Here is a 24,933-nt window from a genome sequence, read left to right on the forward strand (position 1 = left end):
TCTCAGGCACATCCGTTCAGGATGGTCAGTTCTCAGGCAGATCTATACAGGATGGTCAGTTCTCAGGCAGATCCGTTCAGGATGGTCAGTTCTCAGGCAGATCCGTTCAGGATAGTCAGTTCTCAGGCAGATCTATACAGGATGGTCAGTTCTCAGGCACATCCGTTCAGGTTGGTCAGTTCTCAGGCAGATCCGTTCAGGATGGTCAGTTCTCAGGCAGATCCGTTCAGGATGGTCAGTTCTCAGGCAGATCCGTTCAGGATGGTCAGTTCTCAGGCAGATGCGTTCAGGATGGTCAGTTCTCAGGCAGATCCGTTCAGGATGCTCAGTTCTCAGGCAGATCTATACAGGATGGTCAGTTCTCAGGCAGATCTATACAGGATGGTCAGTTCTCAGGCAGATCCGTTCAGGATGGTCAGTTCTCAGGCAGATCCGTTCAGGATGGTCAGTTCTCAGGCAGATCTATACAGGATGCTCAGTTCTCAGGCAGATCCGTTCAGGATGCTCAGTTCTCAGGCAGATCTATACAGGATGGTCAGTTCTCAGGCAGATCCGTTCAGGATGGTCAGTTCTCAGGCAGATCCGTTCAGGATGGTCAGTTCTCAGGCATATCTATACAGGATGGTCAGTTCTCAGGCACATCCGTTCAGGATGGTCAGTTCTCAGGCACATCCGTTCAGGATGGTCAGTTCTCAGGCAGATCCGTTCAGGATGGTCAGTTCTCAGGCAGATCCGTTCAGGATGGTCAGTTCTCAGGCAGATCTATACAGGATGGTCAGTTCTCAGGCACATCCGTTCAGGATGGTCAGTTCTCAGGCAGATCCGTTCAGGATGGTCAGTTCTCAGGCAGATCCGTTCAGGATGGTCAGTTCTCAGGCAGATCCGTTCAGGATGGTCAGTTCTCAGGCAGATCCGTTCAGGATGGTCAGTTCTCAGGCAGATCCGTTCAGGATGGTCAGTTCTCAGGCAGATCCGTTCAGGATGGTCAGTTCTCAGGCAGATGCGTTCAGGATGGTCAGTTCTCAGGCAGATCCGTTCAGGATGCTCAGTTCTCAGGCAGATCTATACAGGATGGTCAGTTCTCAGGCAGATCTATACAGGATGGTCAGTTCTCAGGCAGATCCGTTCAGGATGGTCAGTTCTCCGGCAGATCCGTTCAGGATGGTCAGTTCTCAGGCAGATCCGTTCAGGATGGTCAGTTCTCAGGCAGATCCGTTCAGGATGGTCAGTTCTCAGGCAGATCCGTTCAGGATGGTCAGTTCTCAGGCAGATCCGTTCAGGATGGTCAGTTCTCAGGCAGATCCGTTCAGGATGGTCAGTTCTCAGGCAGATGCGTTCAGGATGGTCAGTTCTCAGGCAGATCCGTTCAGGATGCTCAGTTCTCAGGCAGATCTATACAGGATGGTCAGTTCTCAGGCAGATCCGTTCAGGATGGTCAGTTCTCCGGCAGATCCGTTCAGGATGGTCAGTTCTCAGGCAGATCCGTTCAGGATGGTCAGTTCTCAGGCAGATCTATACAGGATGGTCAGTTCTCAGGCAGATCCGTTCAGGATGCTCAGTTCTCAGGCAGATCTATACAGGATGGTCCGTTCTCAGGCAGATCCGTTCAGGATGCTCAGTTCTCAGGCAGATCCGTTCAGGATGCTCAGTTCTCAGGCAGATCTATACAGGATGGTCAGTTCTCAGGCAGATCTATACAGGATGGTCAGTTCTCAGGCAGATCCGTTCAGGATGGTCAGTTCTCCGGCAGATCCGTTCAGGATGGTCAGTTCTCAGGCAGATCCGTTCAGGATGGTCAGTTCTCAGGCAGATCTATACAGGATGGTCAGTTCTCAGGCAGATCCGTTCAGGATGCTCAGTTCTCAGGCAGATCTATACAGGATGGTCCGTTCTCAGGCAGATCCGTTCAGGATGCTCAGTTCTCAGGCAGATCCGTTCAGGATGCTCAGTTCTCAGGCAGATCTATACAGGATGGTCAGTTCTCCGGCAGATCCGTTCAGGATGGTCAGTTCTCAGGCAGATCCGTTCAGGATGGTCAGTTCTCAGGCAGATCCGTTCAGGATGGTCAGTTCTCAGGCAGATCCGTTCAGGATGGTCAGTTCTCAGGCAGATCCGTTCAGGATGCTCAGTTCTCAGGCAGATCCGTTCAGGATGGTCAGTTCTCCGGCAGATCCGTTCAGGATGCTCAGTTCTCAGGCAGATCCGTTCAGGATGCTCAGTTCTCAGGCAGATCCGTTCAGGATGGTCAGTTCTCAGGCAGATCCGTTCAGGATGGTCAGTTCTCAGGCAGATCCGTTCAGGATGGTCAGTTCTCAGGCAGATCTATACAGGATGGTCAGTTCTCAGGCAGATCTATACAGGATGGTCAGTTCTCAGGCAGATCTATACAGGATGGTCAGTATTTGGGTGGGGGACCTCTAGAAGTGGGCACCCCTGTATCCCCATCCTTTATTATCCATATACCTGTAGTCTATGAAGCGACCTCTGTAGCCTTTACTATCCACATTGTACAAAATACGTGTTGCCTGGCTGTCTGTGGGATTCTTGGCATTGGAACGTTCTGCCCCTGCATTCTCAGACCTGCTATGTACTAATATTGATTTCTTCCTGTAGGTTAGTTTTCAGCCAGTCTCTCATATCGTTGGACCTGATTGAAGATTTTCTGGAGTTGGCAAGCATGGATAAGATTGAGGAAGGAAAAGAAGAGGAAGAAAAGGAAGAAGAAGCTGAACCCAGACCGGTTATTTATAAAGGTACATAGAAAGGATCACCGGGGTCTCGCTTATCTGTAAAGGTGGGGTGGGGGTCTCTACTGGAATAGTGCTGGTGGCTTCTGTTGCCTGTATGTAGTTCTTGGCATTGACTTGAGCTGGAGGTAATAAACCGCCATTACCTGTCCTAACAAACGGGCACAAATTCCCACAGACACTCCAATTCCCACAAGGACGTATTGCAGATGTATTGTCCATAGAGAGGTGACCCTTGCTCTGGGCAGACTCTTGTAATCTTGTCCTGGTACAATAAAGCTTTGTGAGGGCTGATGCCATTAGTCTGCAGTCGGCTTGTTACTTCCTCTGCTGCTACAGGCTGGGGGAAAGCACACTGCGCATGCCCACCCATTTCTGGGATGAGGGGAGTGAACCCCTTAAGGGTTGCAGTGTCCCAGAACCTGGACAGGATGGCTGATCCCCCTCAGTGGAGAATTTTCTGGCAGGCTTCCAGCATACCTCTCTTGGCCTAATAGGTAACACAAAGGGCAATAGTGCATTTTTTTTTTCTCATACTACACCGGGGCCCCTAGACTGCATTGTCTGTGTTCTTGCCGTTTAAATTGGTGACTTGGACAGGATTCAAACCGTAGGCTGGTAATCTCAGTCAGGGTGATGACAGCGCTGCAAGACACAGATCAGAGACCCCAAAAATGTCTGAAAATGAAGTAAAGGAGACCATGGACTCTTAATGAGCTCTGAGCCGAATGTTCATTGTGTCCAACATCTGGCACAAAGAGGGGCCCTAATTATTAGTCTAATTAAGCACAAGCAGCTGTTCTACATTTGAGCGCAAAAAATAATTAGACCTGGAAGGCAGTTCCATTTATTAGAGGGCGCAGATTGCGGGGAGGAAACGGTATCTCCACCTAATTGGAAGCATATCTTCTAGCGGGTCCCCCCAGAACTGGCACCCGAATTCCCAGCAGTCACCGCCTGTCTGTGTGTGTGAGGCTTCATTAAATAACATATGAGGCTGTATGAATAAATGAACGTTACATGCAGTACATAGTGTCGTGTATGGGTAACGAGTCTGTGTCCGGGGTCTAATACAGGGGTTGTGTCCGGGGTCTAATACAGGGGTTGTGTCCGGGGTCTAATACAGGGGTTGTGTCCGGGGTCTAATACAGGGGTTGTGTCCGGGGTCTAATACAGGGGTTGTGTCCGGGGTCTAATACAGGGGTTGTGTCCGGGGTCTAATACAGGGGTGGTGTCTGGGGTCTAATACAGGGGTGGTGTCTGGGGTCTAATACAGGGGTGGCGTCCGGGGTCTAATACAGGGGTGGTGTCCGGGGTCTAATACAGGGGTGGTGTCCGGGGTCTAATACAGGGGTGTTGTCTGGGGTCTAATACAGGGGTGGTGTCTGGGGTCTAATACAGGGGTGGTGTCTGGGGTCTAATACAGGGGTGGTGTCTGGGGTCTAATACAGGGGTGGTGTCTGGGGGTCTAATACAGGGGGGGGTCTATACCGGGGGTGGCGTCTGGGGTCTATACCGGGGGTGGCGCCAGGGAGGGAGGGGCAGACTGTGGCCCCTATCTGCAATATCATGGTTCAAAGAAGGTAAGTATAACCTTTTTATTTTACCCAATCTCCCCCCCCCCCCCATTAAAAGTGGTAAACTGAAATTATTACTATAATATGAATTCCTGAAGCGCTATGATGGTTATTTGGAATAAATGTGGCCCGGTGTTGCATTAAGCTGACATTGGTACGAGGGGAACAATAATGAAGTATGTAGATGTGGATGGATCTGCAGTGAGCCCGGGTGGGTGGATGGATCTGCAGTGAGCCCGGGTGGGTGGATGGATCTGCAGTGAGCCCGGGTGTGTGGATGGATCTGCAGTGAGCCCGGGTGTGTGGATGGATCTGCAGTGAGCCCGGGTGTGTGGATGGATCTGCAGTGAGCCCGGGTGGGTGGATGGATCTGCAGTGAGCCCGGGTGGGTGGATGGATCTGCAGTGAGCCTCGGTGGGTGGAAGAGGTGGGTGTATGGATGGATCTGCAGTGAGCCCGGGTGGGTGGATGGATCTGCAGTGAGCCTCGGTGGGTGGAAGAGGTGGGTGTATGGATGGATCTGCAGTGAGCCTGGGTGGATGGATGGATCTGCAGTGAGCCCGGGTGGGTGGAAGGGTGGATGGATCTGCAGTGAGTCCGGGTGGGTGGAAGGGTGGGTGGATCTGCAGTGAGCCTGGGTGGATGGATGGATCTGCAGTGAGCCCGGGTGGGTGGGAGGATCTGCAGTGAGCCCGAGTGGGTGGGAGGATCTGCAGTGAGCCCGGGTGGAAGGGTGGTTGGATGGATGGATCTGCAGTGAGTGTGGGTGGATGGATGGATCTGCAGTGAGCCCGGGTGGAAGGGTGGGTGGATGGATCTGCAGTGAGTCTGGGTGGATGGATGGATCTGCAGTGAGCCCGGGTGGGTGGGAGGATCTGCAGTGAGCCCGGGTGGGTGGGAGGATCTGCAGTGAGCCCGGGTGGAAGGGTGGTTGGATGGATGGATCTGCAGTGAGTGTGGGTGGATGGATGGATCTGCAGTGAGCCCGGGTGGAAGGGTGGGTGGATGGATCTGCAGTGAGTCTGGGTGGAAGGGTGGGTGGATGGATCTGCAGTGAGTCTGGGTGGATGGATGGATCTGCAGTGAGCCCAGGTTCAGTGCTGGGGACACGTCTGTAAATGCTGAAATAACGATATCTGTGGGACTGGAGGGACTTTTCAGGAATGGATTTCCTCTAATACAAATCATTGAATGTCTTCCAGGTGAAGGGAAGTGGTTCAGAAATATCGACTATTACCGACTAGATGGTTCAACCAGTGCTCAGACCCGAAAGAAGTGGGCCGAGGAGTTCAATGATATCGCCAACCCGAGGTACGGCGTTGTTTATCAAGTTTACTAGAGCTCCGCCCCTTTTCCTCTGACCCTCCTCTAGAATTGTCATGCCGTGTTCTCTCTCTTCCCAGGGGACGTCTTTTCCTCATTTCTACTAAGGCCGGATCCCTCGGCATCAATCTGGTGGCTGCTAATCGTGTGATCATCTTCGATGCTTCCTGGAATCCATCCTATGATGTACAGAGTATCTTCCGGGTCTACCGATTCGGCCAGACCAAGGCGGTCTTCGTCTACCGCTTCCTGGCACAGGTCCGTAAAATTCTCATACACACACACGACTCTTATATATATACAAAGCCATAATCAAAATGAGAAGAAAGAAATGCTGGAAATCTCTCACTCTCTGTAACACATAAATATAAAATATAGGAGATTATCTTTTTTAAAATTAATTACTGAAATCACTTTTTGATATAATTTATGAGCTTAACCTGTGTGTCTCCCCCCCCCCCTCCATGTATACACAGCCCCCCCCCCCCCTCTCCATGTATACACAGCCCCCCCCCCCCTCTCCATGTATACACAGCCCCCCCCCCCCCTCTCCATGTATACACAGCCCCCCCCCCTCTCCATGTATACACAGCCCCCCCCTCTCCATGTATACACAGCCCCCCCCTCTCCATGTATACACAGCCCCCCCCCCCTCCATGTATACACAGCCCCCCCCCCCTCCATGTATACACAGCCCCCCCCTCCATGTATACACAGCCCACCCCCCTCTCCATGTATACACAGCCCCCCCCCTCCATGTATACACAGCCCCCCCCTCCATGTATACACAGCCCACCCCCCCTCTCCATGTATACACAGCCCCCCCCCTCTCCATGTATACACAGCCCCCCCCCTCTCCATGTATACACATCCCCCCCCCTCTCCATGTATACACATCCCCCCCCTCTCCATGTATACACAGCCCTCCCCCCCTCTCCATGTATACACAGCCCCCCCCTCTCCATGTATACACAGCCCCCCCCCTCTCCATGTATACACAGCCCTCCCCCTCATGTATACACAGCCCCCCCCCTCATGTATACACAGCCCTCCCCCCCTCATGTATACACAGCCCCCCCCTCTCCATGTATACACAGCCCCCCCCCTCTCCATGTATACACAGCCCTCCCCCTCATGTATACACAGCCCCCCCCCTCATGTATACACAGCCCCCCCCCTCTCCATGTATACACAGCCCCCCCCTCTCCATGTATACACAGCCCCCCCCCCCCTCATGTATACACAGCCCCCCCTCATGTATACACAGCCCTCCCCCCCCCTCATGTATACACAGCCCTCCCCCCCTCATGTATACACAGCCCTCCCCCCCTCATGTATACACAGCCCCCCCCCTCTCCATGTATACACAGCCCCCCCCCTCTCCATGTATACACAGCCCCCCCCCTCTCCATGTATACACAGCCCCCCCCCTCTCCATGTATACACAGCCCCCCCCTCTCCATGTATACACAGCCCCCCCCTCTCCATGTATACACAGCCCCCCCCCTCTCCATGTATACACAGCCCCCCCCTCTCCATGTATACACAGCCCCCCCCTCTCCATGTATACACAGCCCCCCCCCCTCATGTATACACAGCCCCCCCCCCTCATGTATACACAGCCCCCCCCCCTCATGTATACACAGCCCCCCCCCTCATGTATACACAGCCCCCCCCCTCATGTATACACAGCCCCCCCCTCATGTATACACAGCCCCCCCCCCCTCATGTATACACAGCCCCCCCCCCCTCATGTATACACAGCCCTCCCCCCCCTCATGTATACACAGCCCCCCCCCTCTCCATGTATACACAGCCCCCCCCCTCTCCATGTATACACAGCCCCCCCCCTCTCCATGTATACACAGCCCCCCCCCCCCTCCATGTATACACAGCCCCCCCCCCTCTCCATGTATACACAGCCCCCCCCCCCTCTCCATGTATACACAGCCCCCCCCCCCCCTCCATGTATACACAGCCCCCCCCCTCTCCATGTATACACAGCCCCCCCCCCCCCCTCCATGTATACACAGCCCCCCCCCCTCTCCATGTATACACAGCCCCCCCCCCCCTCTCCATGTATACACAGCCCCCCCCCCTCATGTATACACAGCCCCCCCCCCCCCCTCTCCATGTACCGGTATTACTCTGTGTGGTTGGTGAACATTTTGGTAATGGATCCTTTTTCTATTTAGGGAACGATGGAAGAGAAGATCTACGATCGGCAGGTCACCAAGCAATCCTTATCATTTCGGGTCGTTGACCAGCAGCAGATCGAGCGTCACTTCACCATGAACGAGCTCGCAGAGCTCTACGCGTTTGAGCCGGATCTGCTGGATGACACCAATCCTGACAAGAAGAAAAAGAGAGAGACCCCCAAACTGCCAAAAGTAAGAGAGCTATGATCTACAATGAACAGTCCGTATAGCGCTCCCTTGTGTGTGGTGTCAGTATAGCGCTCCCTTGTGTGTGGTGTCAGTATAGCGCTCCCTTGTGTGTGGTGTCAGTGTAGCGCTCCCTTGTGTGTGGTGTCAGTATAGCGCTCCCTTGTGTGTGGTGTCCGTATAGCGCTCCCTTGTGTGTGGTGTCAGTATAGCGCTCCCTTGTGTGTGGTGTCAGTATAGCGCTCCCTTGTGTGTGGTGTCTGTATAGCGCTCCCTTGTGTGTGGTGTCTGTATAGCGCTCCCTTGTGTGTGGTGTCAGTATAGCGCTCCCTTGTGTGTGGTGTCTGTATAGCGCTCCCTTGTGTGTGGTGTCAGTGTAGCGCTCCCTTGTGTGTGGTGTCAGTATAGCGCTCCCTTGTGTGTGGTGTCAGTATAGCGCTCCCTTGTGTGTGGTGTCAGTATAGCGCTCCCTTGTGTGTGGTGTCCGTATAGCGCTCCCTTGTGTGTGGTGTCAGTATAGCGCTCCCTTGTGTGTGGTGTCAGTATAGCGCTCCCTTGTGTGTGGTGTCTGTATAGCGCTCCCTTGTGTGTGGTGTCAGTATAGCGCTCCCTTGTGTGTGGTGTCTGTATAGCGCTCCCTTGTGTGTGGTGTCAGTATAGCGCTCCCTTGTGTGTGGTGTCAGTATAGCGCTCCCTTGTGTGTGGTGTCAGTATAGCGCTCCCTTGTGTGTGGTGTCAGTATAGCGCTCCCTTGTGTGGGGTGTCAGTATAGCGCTCCCTTGTGTGTGGTGTCCGTATAGCGCTCCCTTGTGTGTGGTGTCAGTATAGCGCTCCCTTGTGTGTGGTGTCAGTATAGCGCTCCCTTGTGTGTGGTGTCAGTATAGCGCTCCCTTGTGTGTGGTGTCAGTATAGCGCTCCCTTGTGTGTGGTGTCAGTATAGCGCTCCCTTGTGTGTGGTGTCAGTATAGCGCTCCCTTGTGTGTGGTGTCCGTATAGCGCTCCCTTGTGTGTGGTGTCAGTGTAGCGCTCCCTTGTGTGTGGTGTCAGTGTAGCGCTCCCTTGTGTGGGGTGTCAGTATAGCGCTCCCTTGTGTGTGGTGTCAGTATAGCGCTCCCTTGTGTGTGGTGTCAGTATAGCGCTCCCTTGTGTGTGGTGTCAGTATAGCGCTCCCTTGTGTGGGGTGTCAGTATAGCGCTCCCTTGTGTGTGGTGTCAGTATAGCGCTCCCTTGTGTGTGGTGTCAGTATAGCGCTCCCTTGTGTGTGGTGTCAGTATAGCGCTCCCTTGTGTGTGGTGTCAGTATAGCGCTCCCTTGTGTGGGGTGTCAGTATAGCGCTCCCTTGTGTGTGGTGTCAGTATAGCGCTCCCTTGTGTGTGGTGTCCGTATAGCGCTCCCTTGTGTGTGGTGTCAGTATAGCGCTCCCTTGTGTGGGGTGTCAGTATAGCGCTCCCTTGTGTGGGGTGTCAGTATAGCGCTCCCTTGTGTGTGGTGTCAGTGTAGCGCTCCCTTGTGTGTGGTGTCAGTATAGCGCTCCCTTGTGTGGGGTGTCAGTATAGCGCTCCCTTGTGTGTGGTGTCAGTGTAGCGCTCCCTTGTGTGTGGTGTCAGTATAGCGCTCCCTTGTGTGTGGTGTCAGTATAGCGCTCCCTTGTGTGGGGTGTCAGTATAGCGCTCCCTTGTGTGGGGTGTCAGTATAGCGCTCCCTTGTGTGTGGTGTCAGTATAGCGCTCCCTTGTGTGTGGTGTCAGTATAGCGCTCCCTTGTGTGTGGTGTCAGTATAGCGCTCCCTTGTGTGTGGTGTCAGTATAGCGCTCCCTTGTGTGTGGTGTCAGTATAGCGCTCCCTTGTGTGGGGTGTCAGTATAGCGCTCCCTTGTGTGTGGTGTCCGTATAGCGCTCCCTTGTGTGTGGTGTCAGTATAGCGCTCCCTTGTGTGGGGTGTCAGTATAGCGCTCCCTTGTGTGGGGTGTCAGTATAGCGCTCCCTTGTGTGTGGTGTCAGTATAGCGCTCCCTTGTGTGTGGTGTCAGTATAGCGCTCCCTTGTGTGTGGTGTCAGTATAGCGCTCCCTTGTGTGTGGTGTCAGTATAGCGCTCCCTTGTGTGTGGTGTCAGTGTAGCGCTCCCTTGTGTGGGGTGTCAGTATAGCGCTCCCTTGTGTGGGGTGTCAGTATAGCGCTCCCTTGTGTGTGGTGTCAGTATAGCGCTCCCTTGTGTGTGGTGTCAGGGGTGCCTAGGCACAGGAGGTTCTGCTCAGACAGAATGAACATTTCTAGATGTTTTAGTGAAGGAATAGTCTGCAGTGCGCACTAAAAATGAACCAATAAATCGATGTATAATTCCACACTCCCTCCCCCATCTGGGTTCCTAATGTGTAAGAAGATGGCAGAAAGCCAAATTATCTTCCCACAATTATTAAATAAAAGTGTATGATATAGAGAGATATATATATATATACCACACATAAACATAGACTCTACAGGTGAAGTAGAGGGATGGTCTGCAGAGCACAGTACAGGTGAAGTAGAGGGATGGTCTGCAGAGCACAGTACAGGTGAAGTAGAGGGATGGTCTGCAGAGCACAGTACAGGTGAAGTAGAGGGATGGTCTGCAGAGCACAGTACAGGTGAAGTAGAGGGATGGTCTGCAGAGCACAGTACAGGTGAAGTAGAGGGATGGTCTGCAGAGCACAGTACAGGTGAAGTAGAGGGATGGTCTGCAGAGCACAGTACAGGTGAAGTAGAGGGATGGTCTGCAGAGCACAGTACAGGTGAAGTAGAGGGATGGTCTGCAGAGCACAGTACAGGTGAAGTAGAGGGATGGTCTGCAGAGCACAGTACAGGTGAAGTAGAGGGATGGTCTGCAGAGCACAGTACAGGTGAAGTAGAGGGATGGTCTGCAGAGCACAGTACAGGTGAAGTAGAGGGATGGTCTGCAGAGCACAGTACAGGTGAAGTAGAGGAATGGTCTGCAGAGCACAGTACAGGTGAAGTAGAGGGATGGTCTGCAGTGCACAGTACAGGTGAAGTAGAGGGATGGTCTGCAGAGCACAGTACAGGTGAAGTAGAGGGATGGTCTGCAGAGCACAGTACAGGTGAAGTAGAGGGATGGTCTGCAGAGCACAGTACAGGTGAAGTAGAGGGATGGTCTGCAGAGCACAGTACAGGTGAAGTAGAGGGATGGTCTGCAGAGCACAGTACAGGTGAAGTAGAGGGATGGTCTGCAGAGCACAGTACAGGTGAAGTAGAGGGATGGTCTGCAGAGCACAGTACAGGTGAAGTAGAGGGATGGTCTGCAGAGCACAGTACAGGTGAAGTAGAGGGATGGTCTGCAGAGCACAGTACAGGTGAAGTAGAGGGATGGTCTGCAGAGCACAGTACAGGTGAAGTAGAGGGATGGTCTGCAGAGCACAGTACAGGTGAAGTAGAGGGATGGTCTGCAGAGCACAGTACAGGTGAAGTAGAGGGATGGTCTGCAGAGCACAGTACAGGGGAAGTAGAGGGATGGTCTGCAGAGCACAGTACAGGTGAAGTAGAGGGATGGTCTGCAGAGCACAGTACAGGTGAAGTAGAGGGATGGTCTGCAGAGCACAGTACAGGTGAAGTAGAGGGATGGTCTGCAGAGCACAGTACAGGTGAAGTAGAGGGATGGTCTGCAGAGCACAGTACAGGTGAAGTAGAGGGATGGTCTGCAGAGCACAGTACAGGTGAAGTAGAGGGATGGTCTGCAGAGCACAGTACAGGTGAAGTAGAGGGATGGTCTGCAGAGCACAGTACAGGTGAAGTAGAGGGATGGTCTGCAGAGCACAGTACAGGTGAAGTAGAGGGATGGTCTGCAGAGCACAGTACAGGTGAAGTAGAGGGATGGTCTGCAGAGCACAGTACAGGTGAAGTAGAGGGATGGTCTGCAGAGCACAGTACAGGTGAAGTAGAGGGATGGTCTGCAGAGCACAGTACAGGTGAAGTAGAGGGATGGTCTGCAGAGCACAGTACAGGTGAAGTAGAGGGATGGTCTGCAGAGCACAGTACAGGTGAAGTAGAGGGATGGTCTGCAGAGCACAGTACAGGTGAAGTAGAGGGATGGTCTGCAGTGCACAGTACAGGTGAAGTAGAGGAATGGTCTGCAGAGCACAGTACAGGTGAAGTAGAGGGATGGTCTGCAGAGCACAGTACAGGTGAAGTAGAGGGATGGTCTGCAGTGCACAGTACAGGTGAAGTAGAGGGATGGTCTGCAGAGCACAGTACAGGTGAAGTAGAGGGATGGTCTGCAGAGCACAGTACAGGTGAAGTAGAGGGATGGTCTGCAGAGCACAGTACAGGTGAAGTAGAGGAATGGTCTGCAGAGCACAGTACAGGGGAAGTAGAGGGATGGTCTGCAGAGCACAGTACAGGGGAAGTAGAGGGATGGTCTGCAGAGCACAGTACAGGTGAAGTAGAGGAATGGTCTGCAGTGCACAGTACAGGTGAAGTAGAGGAATGGTCTGCAGAGCACAGTACAGGTGAAGTAGAGGGATGGTCTGCAGAGCACAGTACAGGTGAAGTAGAGGGATGGTCTGCAGAGCACAGTACAGGTGAAGTAGAGGGATGGTCTGCAGAGCACAGTACAGGTGAAGTAGAGGGATGGTCTGCAGAGCACAGTACAGGTGAAGTAGAGGGATGGTCTGCAGAGCACAGTACAGGTGAAGTAGAGGGATGGTCTGCAGAGCACAGTACAGGTGAAGTAGAGGAATGGTCTGCAGAGCACAGTACAGGTGAAGTAGAGGGATGGTCTGCAGAGCACAGTACAGGGGAAGTAGAGGGATGGTCTGCAGAGCACAGTACAGGTGAAGTAGAGGGATGGTCTGCAGTGCACAGTACAGGTGAAGTAGAGGAATGGTCTGCAGAGCACAGTACAGGTGAAGTAGAGGGATGGTCTGCAGAGCACAGTACAGGTGAAGTAGAGGGATGGTCTGCAGAGCACAGTACAGGTGAAGTAGAGGGATGGTCTGCAGAGCACAGTACAGGTGAAGTAGAGGGATGGTCTGCAGAGCACAGTACAGGTGAAGTAGAGGGATGGTCTGCAGAGCACAGTACAGGTGAAGTAGAGGGATGGTCTGCAGAGCACAGTACAGGTGAAGTAGAGGGATGGTCTGCAGTGCACAGTACAGGTGAAGTAGAGGGATGGTCTGCAGAGCACAGTACAGGTGAAGTAGAGGGATGGTCTGCAGAGCACAGTACAGGTGAAGTAGAGGGATGGTCTGCAGAGCACAGTACAGGTGAAGTAGAGGAATGGTCTGCAGAGCACAGTACAGGTGAAGTAGAGGGATGGTCTGCAGAGCACAGTACAGGGGAAGTAGAGGGATGGTCTGCAGAGCACAGTACAGGTGAAGTAGAGGGATGGTCTGCAGTGCACAGTACAGGTGAAGTAGAGGAATGGTCTGCAGAGCACAGTACAGGTGAAGTAGAGGGATGGTCTGCAGAGCACAGTACAGGTGAAGTAGAGGGATGGTCTGCAGAGCACAGTACAGGTGAAGTAGAGGGATGGTCTGCAGAGCACAGTACAGGTGAAGTAGAGGGATGGTCTGCAGAGCACAGTACAGGTGAAGTAGAGGGATGGTCTGCAGAGCACAGTACAGGTGAAGTAGAGGGATGGTCTGCAGAGCACAGTACAGGTGAAGTAGAGGAATGGTCTGCAGAGCACAGTACAGGTGAAGTAGAGGGATGGTCTGCAGAGCACAGTACAGGGGAAGTAGAGGGATGGTCTGCAGAGCACAGTACAGGTGAAGTAGAGGGATGGTCTGCAGTGCACAGTACAGGTGAAGTAGAGGAATGGTCTGCAGAGCACAGTACAGGTGAAGTAGAGGGATGGTCTGCAGAGCACAGTACAGGTGAAGTAGAGGGATGGTCTGCAGAGCACAGTACAGGTGAAGTAGAGGGATGGTCTGCAGAGCACAGTACAGGTGAAGTAGAGGGATGGTCTGCAGAGCACAGTACAGGTGAAGTAGAGGGATGGTCTGCAGAGCACAGTACAGGTGAAGTAGAGGGATGGTCTGCAGAGCACAGTACAGGTGAAGTAGAGGAATGGTCTGCAGAGCACAGTACAGGTGAAGTAGAGGGATGGTCTGCAGAGCACAGTACAGGGGAAGTAGAGGGATGGTCTGCAGAGCACAGTACAGGTGAAGTAGAGGGATGGTCTGCAGTGCACAGTACAGGTGAAGTAGAGGGATGGTCTGCAGAGCACAGTACAGGTGAAGTAGAGGGATGGTCTGCAGAGCACAGTACAGGTGAAGTAGAGGGATGGTCTGCAGAGCACAGTACAGGTGAAGTAGAGGGATGGTCTGCAGAGCACAGTACAGGTGAAGTAGAGGGATGGTCTGCAGAGCACAGTACAGGTGAAGTAGAGGGATGGTCTGCAGAGCACAGTACAGGTGAAGTAGAGGGATGGTCTGCAGAGCACAGTACAGGTGAAGTAGAGGGATGGTCTGCAGAGCACAGTACAGGTGAAGTAGAGGGATGGTCTGCAGTGCACAGTACAGGTGAAGTAGAGGGATGGTCTGCAGAGCACAGTACAGGTGAAGTAGAGGGATGGTCTGCAGAGCACAGTACAGGTGAAGTAGAGGGATGGTCTGCAGAGCACAGTACAGGTGAAGTAGAGGGATGGTCTGCAGAGCACAGTACAGGTGAAGTAGAGGGATGGTCCTATTTCTCTTCGGTTCAATGATGGACGCTCCGTGTCTTCTTAGACCCTTGGGGGTTATACTGCTCTCTCTTCAGGAGTAGGACTAGGCGGAAACCATTTTGGTTACGCCCCCTGGGGCCGTCCCAGAGGGTATACCATCACTTCCTGCTATAAGACTCCGCCTTCACCTGTATCTTCTGCCTCCTCAGAGTCTGAGGTGGATTTGGGGAGTCAGCCCACTGGGTCTGCATCCACGCACGCTGAGTGCAGTGACAGTGAGGACGATTCCTCTGATTGTGTCAGTGCCGGGAAACTTCAAAGACTTAGCTGAAGCTGAGTCGGTGACGCCGGTGCAGATCTTCATAGGTGTTCCCCTTTCCTGTCTGCTTTGATGGGATTGTCGCTAGTCAGTGGGGATCCCTAAACTCATGGTTGGAATTCCGAAGCGTTTCACTAGAAGATATTCCTTTGAGGAGTCTGTTGAAGAAGCTGATGGTTCCATCATCGGTGGACTTTCAGGTTTCCAGGTTAAATAAAACCACATTTTTACCTGTGGAGGATTCTCCATCCTTTAAGGACCCCGTGGAGAAGAGAGCTGAGGCTCTGGTCCGGGATCTTTTCACTGTGGCGGGTTCAATGTTGAGGCCGGTGTTTGCTATCACCTTGGTATCCCAGACCCTAACGGAATGGGCAAAAATTTTACACCAGGATCTGGAAAGGGATCAACACCCTCCTGAGCTGGCGGATCAGTTGATCCAGGGGCTACAGTACATTTGTGATGCATCCCCCTTGGCTGGCAGAGTATCTGTGACCCTTCACTGGATGATTTGGTTGAATTACTGGTTGGCCAACCAGGTTTCTATAAAGGTGCTGACTGATGTACGTTTTGTAGGTGACCATTTGTTCGTTGCCTCTATAGAAAAGATCATTAAGGGCTTTACGGGAGGTAAGAGTACTTTACTTCTGCAGATTGCTAGGGCAGGGAACCTCGTTTTAAACTTGGTCCTTTTTTCTCAGCTAACAAGCGGCGCCTTTCCTCTGACTGGATCGCAGGAAAAGGGTTCAAGACCCACCCGTACTTTCGCGGGCGGCTCCAAGAGAACCTGGAATTGCAAGTCAAAAGCGGGCCCTGTTGTTTCTGCAGACAAGCCTTCCTCAGCCTGAAGGGGCGCCGTCACCTGTATCTGGGGTGGGGGGACGTCTTTGTTTCTTTCTGGACCTGTGGACATTGCTCATTCAGGACAAATGGGTTCACGAGTTGATTCAGTCCGGTTACAAGATAGTTTTGCTCCTTGCCTCCGGCAAGGTTTTCCTTCCAACTTATGCTTGTCTCAGGATGGGCTGCAGGGCCTTTATGGAGCAGTGCAGGACCTGTTAGCACAAGGAGTCATTGTGCCGGTTCCAGAGTCAGAATGTTTTCAAGGCTTTTATTCAAATCGATTTACTGTTCCCAGAAGAGAGGCAAAGGTCTGCGCCCAATCCTGGACCTCAAGGCTCTGAACCACTTTGTGTGGGTTCAGAAGTTTCGGATGGAGTCCATTCACACGATAGTGACTTTCCTTCATTAAGGGGATTTCTTGGCCTCTATCGATATCAAGAACGCTTACCTTCATATTCTAATCTGTCGGGCACCAGCGTTTTGTTCGCTTTGCCGTGGGCGAGGAGCACTATCAGTTTGGGACGTTACCCTTTGGTCTTGTTTCAGCTCCTCGGGTGTTCACAAAAGTGTTGGCCCAGTTGTTGGCCTTTCTCAGGCAGAAGGGAATCGTGGTACTGGGCTACCTAGATGATCTGCTTCTGCGGGCAGAGTCTTCATCGGCTCTAGAAGTCTATTAGGACATCACTGTGCGAACTCAGTAATTTTTCAGAAATCAGCTCTGACTCCGTCCACCAAGCTGGACTACTTGGGTTTGATGCTGGATTCAGCCTCGGCCCGGGTGATTCTTCCACAGGCGAAACTACTGAAGTTGCAGGATGCGATTCGGCTCCAGTTGTGAAACCGTCGGTTGTCGGTCAGACTTGCATGCAAGTGCTGGGTCTGATGGTCTCCACCTTCGAGGTGGTTCCATTTGCTCAGTTCTATACCAGACCTCTGCAAAGTGAGATTCTTGCCAAATGGAACAAGGATCTGCAGTCGCTAGACATTCTAATCCTGTTTAGCCGGGGTACAAGAGGGTCTCTGATATGGTGGCTCCGCTCTCCAGCGCTTCACCTGGGGAAGTCCTTTCTCCCCCTGTATTGGACAGTGATTTCCACGGATGCCAGTCTGTCCGGGTGGGGAGGTGTCTTGGGAGTATACTTGGCTCAGGGTGTTTGGACTCGAGAGTAGTCCAGTCTGCCAATCAACATCCTGGAGATTCGGGTGATCGGGCTTTGTCTGTCCCAGTGGACGGATCGTCTGCAGGGATGCCCGGTGAGGATACAATCGGACAATGCTACGGCTGTGGCATATATCAATCATCATAGGGGCACAAGAAGTGCCCTGGCGACTCAGGAAGTATCCGGTATCTTAAGGGGGGAAGAACGATATGTTCCAGCCCTCTCTGCTGTGCATATTCCGGTGGTAGAGAATTGGCACATCAAATGTGTCTCCTGTGGGGGACTACCAATGTGGACCTGTTGGCCTCCCATCTCAACAGGAAGGTGCAGAGGTTCATGTCAAGGTCTTGGGATCCTCTGGCCGACACCGCAGACGCCCTGGTGGCCCCCATCGGTCAGTAGATTTATGCTTTTTCCTCCAATTCAACTTCTGTGGAGACTGCTACGCAGAATCGAATTGGAAGGGTTTCCAGTTATTCTGGTGGCACCAGCCTGGCCTCGCCGGTCTTGGTACGCAGGCCTGGTAAGGCTGGTTAGCAGACTTTGCTTGGAAACCTCTCAGGGAAGATTTTCTGTCTCTGGGACTGATCTTCAATCCTGCTTTACAGTCGCTGGCTTTAACGACCTGGCTATTAAAAGCCAGGTGCTGTAGGACAGAGGGCTGTTCGAGTTGGTGATTCCTACACTGTTAAAAGCTTGGAAATCTACTTGTAGGAAGGTTTATCGACTTTGGAAGGCGTACGTTACTTGGTGTGAGTGGCAGAGGGGGGGGGGGGGGTTTCTCCTCACTCCTTTTGTGTCTCGCCTGCTGGAGTTTCTACAACTAGGTGTAGATCAACGTTTGGCTCTGGGCACCATCAAGAGGAAGAATTCCGCCTTGGCCATATTTTTCCAAAGGCGTTAGTGGCGAAATCTTCACCCTTTTGTGCAGGGGGTTCCCCATCTGGCTCCTCCGGTGCGATCCCTGGTACTTCTGTGGGATCTCAATTTGATTCTGTCAGTACTTCAAAGCCCTCCTTTTTAAAATATTCGTGAACATGCTCTGCTCACTCTGTTGCAGAAGGTGGCCTTTTTGGTCACTATTACTTCTGCACGTAGGGTGTCTGAGTTGGCTGCGTTGTCCTGTCGGTCACCTTACCTGATGATTCACAGGGACAAAGCGGTGTTACGACCCTGTCAGGCGTCCTTAAGTTGTCTCGGGGTCTCATTTGAATGAGGATATTGTGTTGCCGTCTTTGTGTCCTAAGCCGAAACATCCTAAAGCAATTGCTCTACACTCCCTTGATGTAGTTCGGGCAATTCGGGTGTACCTGGCGGTGACGGAGTCAATTTGGAGATCCGATTCTTTGTTTTTATCGATGGACCTCGTAAGGGGCAGGCTGCATCTACTGCAACCATCTCCAGATGGATCAGGCAGACGGTGGTGCAGGCCTGTTCCATTAAGGGTCAGGTTACTCCTTTCCCTGTCGAGGCGGATTCTACAAGGTCACTTAGAGCCTCCTGGGCCTTCCGTCATCAGTGGTTCAGTTGTGCAAGGAGGCTACCTGGTCGTCTGTACACAAATTCACAAAGTTTTATAAGGTGGATGTCCTCGCATCTTCGAATGCATCGTTTGGCTGCAAAGTTTTGCAGGCTGCGGTTGCAGAGGCTCCGCCTCTTGAGGGTGTATTTTTTTTCTGGTGGTGAGATCCAGTTCTTGTTGAGCTCCTGGTTTACCTGGTTGGTAATGTTTAGCCCTTGGGAATTCTGCTTTTGCTGTGTTTTTCCCCACCCTTTATGTTGACACTGCTTTGGGAACATCCCAATGGTCTGAAGACTTGAAGCTGTGTCTGTCAGTGAACGGAAGAAAACTGGATTTTTGTCTTCCTGTAAAATCCTTTTCTCTGAGGTTCACTGATGGCCACACAGCACCCGCCCCTCTGTTGGGTTGAGTTATGTATTATTCTGACACTGCTTGTTACAAACTGGAATCCTATAGCAGGAAGTGGGACGGCCCCAGGGGGCGTAGCCAAAACTATTTCCGCCTAGTCCTACTCCTGAAGAGAGAGCAGCCTAACCCCCAAGGGTCTAAGAAGACATGGAGCTGTGTCCATCAATGAACCTCAGAGAAAAGGATTTTATCACATCTGTGTTACACACAGAGTGAGAGATTTCACACATTTCTTTCTTTAAATTTGATGATTATGGCTTACAGCGAGTGACACCCCAAAATTCACCATCTCAGAAAATTAGAATATTACATAAAACCAATAAAAAAAGGATTTGTAATACAGAAATGTTGGCTTGGTGTTGAGTTGTTCACTTTAAGGTCATCACAGAGGACAAGGGGGCGCTCTTTACGTCCGGAGGAAAACAGATTTCATCTCCAAATACGGAAAGGTTTCTTCACTGTAAGAGCTGTAAAATGTGGAATAGACTCCCTCCAGAGGAGGTTCTGGCAGCTCAGTAGATTGCTATAAGAAAGTCCTGGATTCTTTCCTGGGTGTACATAATATAAATGGGTACTAACATTTATAGGTAAAGTTATTCCAGGGAATATCCGATTTGCCTCTCGGGGGATCAGGAAGGAATTTTTCCCCTGCTGTAGTAAATTGTATCATGCTTGGCTGGGGTTTTTTTTTGCCTTCCTCTGGATCAACCGCGGGTATAGGATTGTGTATATGGGATTGTGTGGTTTTGGTTTTGTTTTTTATTGGTCGAGTCAGATGGACTTGTCTTTTTTTCAACCTGACTAACTATGTACAGTATAGGATGCACTTAGTACTTGGTCGGGGCTCCTTTTGCAGCAATTACTGCATCAATGCGGCGTGGCATGGAGGCGATCAGCCTGTGGCACTGCTGAGGTGTTATGGAAGCTCAGGTTGCTTTGATAGCGGCCTTTAGCTCCTCTGCTTTGTTGGGTCTGGTGTCTCTCATCTTCCTCTTGACAATCCCCCCACAGATTCTCTATGGGGTTTAGGTCAGGCCAGTTTTCTGGCCAATCAAGCACAGTGATTCCATGATCATGTGACCAGGTATTGGTAGGTTTGGCAGTGTGGGCGGTGCCAAGTTCTGCTGGAAAATGAAATCAGCATCTCCATGAAGCTGGTCAGCAGAGGGAAGCATGAAGAGCTCTAGAATTTCCTACTAGAGGGAGGAGCTGACTTTGGACTTGATAAAACACAGTGGACCAAAACCAGCAGATGACATGGCTCCCCAGGCCTTCTCACCCTGGCTCTAATGTCCTATTGCTGGTACACCCGCGGAGTGTGGGGATGGGCAGTGTGACCCTCGGAGCCCTCTCACCCCGGCGTAGTGTGAGAATGGGCAGTGTGACCCTCAGAGCCCCCTCACCCTAGGTTGGATGTTGTATTGCTGGCACACCGGCGGAGTACGGGGATGGGCAGTGCGACCCTCGGAGCCCCCTCACCCGGCTGTGATATTGTATTGCTGGCACACTGGCGGAGTGCGGGGATGGGCAGTGTGACCCTCAAAGCCCCCTCCCCCTAGGTGTGGTGATGTATTGCTGGCACACCGGCGGAGTGCGGGGAAGGTCAGCATGACCCTCGGAGCCCCCTCACCCTAGGTGTGATGTTGTATTCCTGGCACAGCGGCAGGTGTGGGGATGAGCAGTGTGACCCTCTGAGCCCCCTCACCCCGGCTGTGATATCATTGTATTTCTGGCATACCAGCGGAGTGTGGCTATGGGCAGTGTGACCCTTGAAGCCCCCTCACACCGCCTGTGATGTCTTATTGCTGGCACACCGGTAGGTGTGGGGATGAGCAGTGTGACCTTCGGAGCCCTCTCACCCCGACTGTGATGTCATATTACTGGCACTCCGGCAGGTGTGGGGATGAGCAGTGTGACCCTTGAAGCCCCCTCACACCGCCTGTGATATCGTATTACTGGCACACCGGCAGGTGTGGGGATGAGCAGTGTGACCCTTGAAGCCCCCTCACACCGCCTGTGATGTCTTATTGCTGGCACACCGGCAGGTGTGGGGATGAGCAGTGTGACCCTTGAAGCCCCCTCACACCGCCTGTGATGTCATATTACTGGCACACCGGCAGGTGTGGGGATGAGCAGTGTGACCCTTGAAGCCCCCTCACACCGCCTGTGATATCGTATTACTGGCACACCGGCAGGTGTGGGGATGAGCAGTGTTAGCTTCGGAGCCCTCTCACCCCGACTGTGATGTCATATTACTGGCACACCAGCGGAGTGCAGGGATGGGCAGTGTGACCCTCGGAGCCCCCTCATCCCGGCTGTGATATTGTATTGCTGGCACACCGGCGGAGTGCGGGGATGGGCAGTGTGACCATCGGAGCCCCCTCATCCCGGCTGTGATATTGTATTGCTGGCACACCGGCGGAGTGCGGGGATGGGCAGTGTGACCCTCGGAGCCCCCTCATCCCGGCTGTGATATTGTATTGCTGGCACACCGGCGGAGTGCGGGGATGGGCAGTGTGACCCTCGGAGCCCCCTCACCCTGGCTGTGATATTGTATTGCTGGCACACTGGAGCAGTGCGGGGATTGGGAGTGTGACCCTCGGAGCCCCCTCACCCCGGCTATGATATTGTATTGCTGGCACACCGGCGGAGTGCGGGGATGGGCAGTGTGACCCTCAGAGCCCTCTCACCCCGGCTATGATGTCGTATTGCTGGCACACGGGTGGAATGCGGGGATGGGCAGTGTGACCCTCTGAGCCCTTTAACCCTGAATGGGATATCAGTGTATTGGTGGCACACTGGCGGAGTGCGGGGATGAGCAATGTGACCCTTGGAGCCCCCTCACCCCAGCTCTGATGTATTGCTGGCACACCGGCGTATTGCAGGGATGGTCAGTGTGACTCTCGGAGGCCCCTCACCCCGGCTGTGATGTTGTATTGCTGGCACAACAGCGGATTGCTGGAATAGGCAGTGTAACTCTTGGAGCCCTCTCACCCCGCCTCTGATGTTGTATTGCTGGCACACCCTGGCGTATCGTAGGGATGGGCAGTGTGACCCTAGGAGCCCTCTCACCCCAGCTCTGATGTTGTATTGCTGGCACACCGGCGTATCGCAGGGATGGGCAGTGTGACCCTCAGAGCCCTCTCACCCCATCTCTGACGGAGAATGTACTCCAGACTGGTGCTGGCATAGTTCTGGTTACTTTTATTGGAACAGCATGAGCAGGTCTCCTTCAAACGTGACTTTTAGGGACTTCTACACGAAAATAAATACCGCCGGCTTTCATGTGCGTCCAGTAAAAACGAGGAATCTGAAAACCTGCAGAAAAACCGCCTACTGTAGGAGTGCGAGACGTCTGTGAGCCGAATCCAAGAGTAATTCTTTCCTTTTCACTTGTGAAGTTCTTTGAAAGGTAACTTGCTACCCTCGCTATTACCCCCCCCCCCTTCTTCTAGCACACACTTATCCAGCCTCGATCTTTCCCACAGACAAAGAATGCCAGGGAACTCACTGTGAACTGAAGCTTGACTCGAATATTAGATGACTTGCACAGCAGAATAATAGCCTTTCCTTCAAAGTAGAAACATGTCCCTTTTCAGGGGGAGATTGATGGCATGTCTTACCTTGCAGATCAGGTTTACCCCGCTAGGATAAGGGTTAACCAAGTAAACAATGGGGGTTGTTATTTTTTCTCACTGGTAAAACTGCTGGAAAGCTTTGCTCCCTCTGCAGATATTTAAATGAAATGGTATGGGCACCGAGACCACCAATAATGACCTTGCAGCTTCTCAGAGGACTAGGGACAGCTATGGTCAAGGTACCGAGACCACCAATAATGACCTTGCAGCTTCTCAGAGGACTAGGGACAGCTATGGTCAAGGTACCGAGACCACCAATAATGACCTTGCAGCTTCTCTGAGGACTAGGGACAGCTATGGTCAAGGTACCGAGACCACCAATAATGACCTTGCAGCTTCTCAGAGGACTAGGGACAGCTATGGTCAAGGTACCGAGACCACCAATAATGACCTTGCAGCTTCTCTGAGGACTAGGGACAGCTATGGTCTGGGTGCTGAGACCACCAATAATGACCTTGCAGCTTCTCTGAGGACTAGGGACAGCTATGGTCTGGGTGCTGAGACCACCAATAATGACCTTGCTGCTTCTCAGAGGACTAGGGACAGCTATGGTCTGGGTGCTGAGACCACCAATAATGACCTTGCTGCTTCTCAGAGGACTAGGGACAGCTATGGTCAAGGTACCGAGACCACCAATAATGACCTTGCAGCTTCTCAGAGGACTAGGGACAGCTATGGTCAAGGTACCGAGACCACCAATAATGACCTTGCAGCTTCTCAGAGGACTAGGGACAGCTATGGTCAAGGTACCGAGACCACCAATAATGACCTTGCAGCTTCTCTGAGGACTAGGGACAGCTATGGTCAAGGTACCGAGACCACCAATAATGACCTTGCAGCTTCTCAGAGGACTAGGGACAGCTATGGTCAAGGTACCGAGACCACCAATAATGACCTTGCAGCTTCTCTGAGGACTAGGGACAGCTATGGTCTGGGTGCTGAGACCACCAATAATGACCTTGCAGCTTCTCTGAGGACTAGGGACAGCTATGGTCTGGGTGCTGAGACCACCAATAATGACCTTGCTGCTTCTCAGAGGACTAGGGACAGCTATGGTCTAGGTGCTGAGACCACCAACAATGACCTTGCAGCTTCTCAGAGGACTAGGGACAGCTATCGACTAGGTACCAATACCACGAAGGACGACTATAGTCTTCGTACCGAGGTTACCAAAAATGCCCTTGTAGGTAGGTACAGACCACCAGTGACCTCACACTTTGTATGTTTAGGGACAACTATGGTTTAGGTTTTTTTTTTTTCGTTCATCCCGAACACGTGTGGTGGATGCAGGAATTCTCCGCTGTGATATTCTGAGGGGGGGGGGGGGGGGGGGACTCCTCTATTGTCAGAATAAAATTCTCTTTGGTAAGGTCGGTGCTCTATGCTGTAGGATTGCTCAGCTGCTATTATTATACAGGTTGTAGAAGGTGGAAACTTTGCTTTCTGCTTATTAGACATGTGAGGAGCCACCTTTATCCTAGTTCAGGCCAAATCACTGGAGGTCATTGGATGAACGCTGCGCAAGCCCAGAGCTGAACTCACTATTGGCCGAGCCTTAAGCCTCGTACACACGCGTCGAAAATCGGCAGGGAGTTTTTGTCCGACGACCGATCTGCCGATTTTCGGCTTGTTAGTATGATGCTTCCGACAACCGACTCCGATTTTTCGGCCGAAAAATATCTGGTGTGCAGGCTATAAAATTTTTGTCTGTCGTCAAAACACGGCCGATTTTCGTGCAGTCAGTACAGATTTCGACAGGGAAAAATCTAATGAGCAAGTCTGGGCATGCTCAGAGAAGAAAACACAAAGAAAGCAATCCAACACATGACATCACTTCTGAAGTAGAATTTTGTCGGCCGAGAAAATTTGTGTGCAGTCTAGAGCACATTCCAACCAACAAAACACCACTCTGGACAAAAGACGGACGATCGGTCGGCCGATTATCGTTGCGTGTGTGCGGGGCTTTAGACTAGCGTAAGATTGGCCAGATTGTTTTGTGGAACAGAGAGTTACCCTAACCCTAAGGTCTCTGAACCCTTCACCTCTGCTTCCAAAGTGTAAGGTTTGGGCACTTTATACACATTAAAGCTGAACTCTGGGTGTAAAGCTAGAAGTGTCTTATGAACTGAGATGTTCCCTTGTAACAGTGACATCACCTGTACAGTGATTGGAACTGAGGGAGGGGCCTGTCAGGCTCCACCCACTACAGATAACTACAGTAGGGGCGGAGATGAGACAGTCACCCTGCACAAGGAGAGAGAGCAGTATTGTTAGTGTCCCAGTAGGCTCCACCTAATGAAGAAAACTACAGGATGGAGCGGAGAAGAGGAAATCACCCTGCACAAGGGGAGAGCGCAAAGCT

At 52.3% G+C, this 24,933-nt stretch overlaps 1 protein-coding gene across 1 annotated transcript in view; it reads left to right on the top strand.

Annotated features, from left to right (window-relative positions):
• The window catches only part of ATRX (ATRX chromatin remodeler), a gene marked incomplete at its 5' end in the record, with an annotated part of 152,340 nt that overhangs the window by 113,884 nt on the left and 13,523 nt on the right, over positions 1-24,933 (top strand). The window contains 4 exons of the mRNA XM_082264262.1: positions 2,614-2,753; positions 5,527-5,635; positions 5,728-5,905; positions 7,843-8,037. Coding sequence (XP_082120388.1) covers positions 2,614-2,753; positions 5,527-5,635; positions 5,728-5,905; positions 7,843-8,037 — 622 coding nt within the window. The remainder of the gene's footprint in view (positions 1-2,613; positions 2,754-5,526; positions 5,636-5,727; positions 5,906-7,842; positions 8,038-24,933) is intronic.

Source organism: Pelophylax lessonae (assembly GCF_965119305.1).
Source record: "Pelophylax lessonae genome assembly, chromosome: 7".
Taxonomy (NCBI): Eukaryota; Metazoa; Chordata; class Amphibia; order Anura; family Ranidae; genus Pelophylax; species Pelophylax lessonae.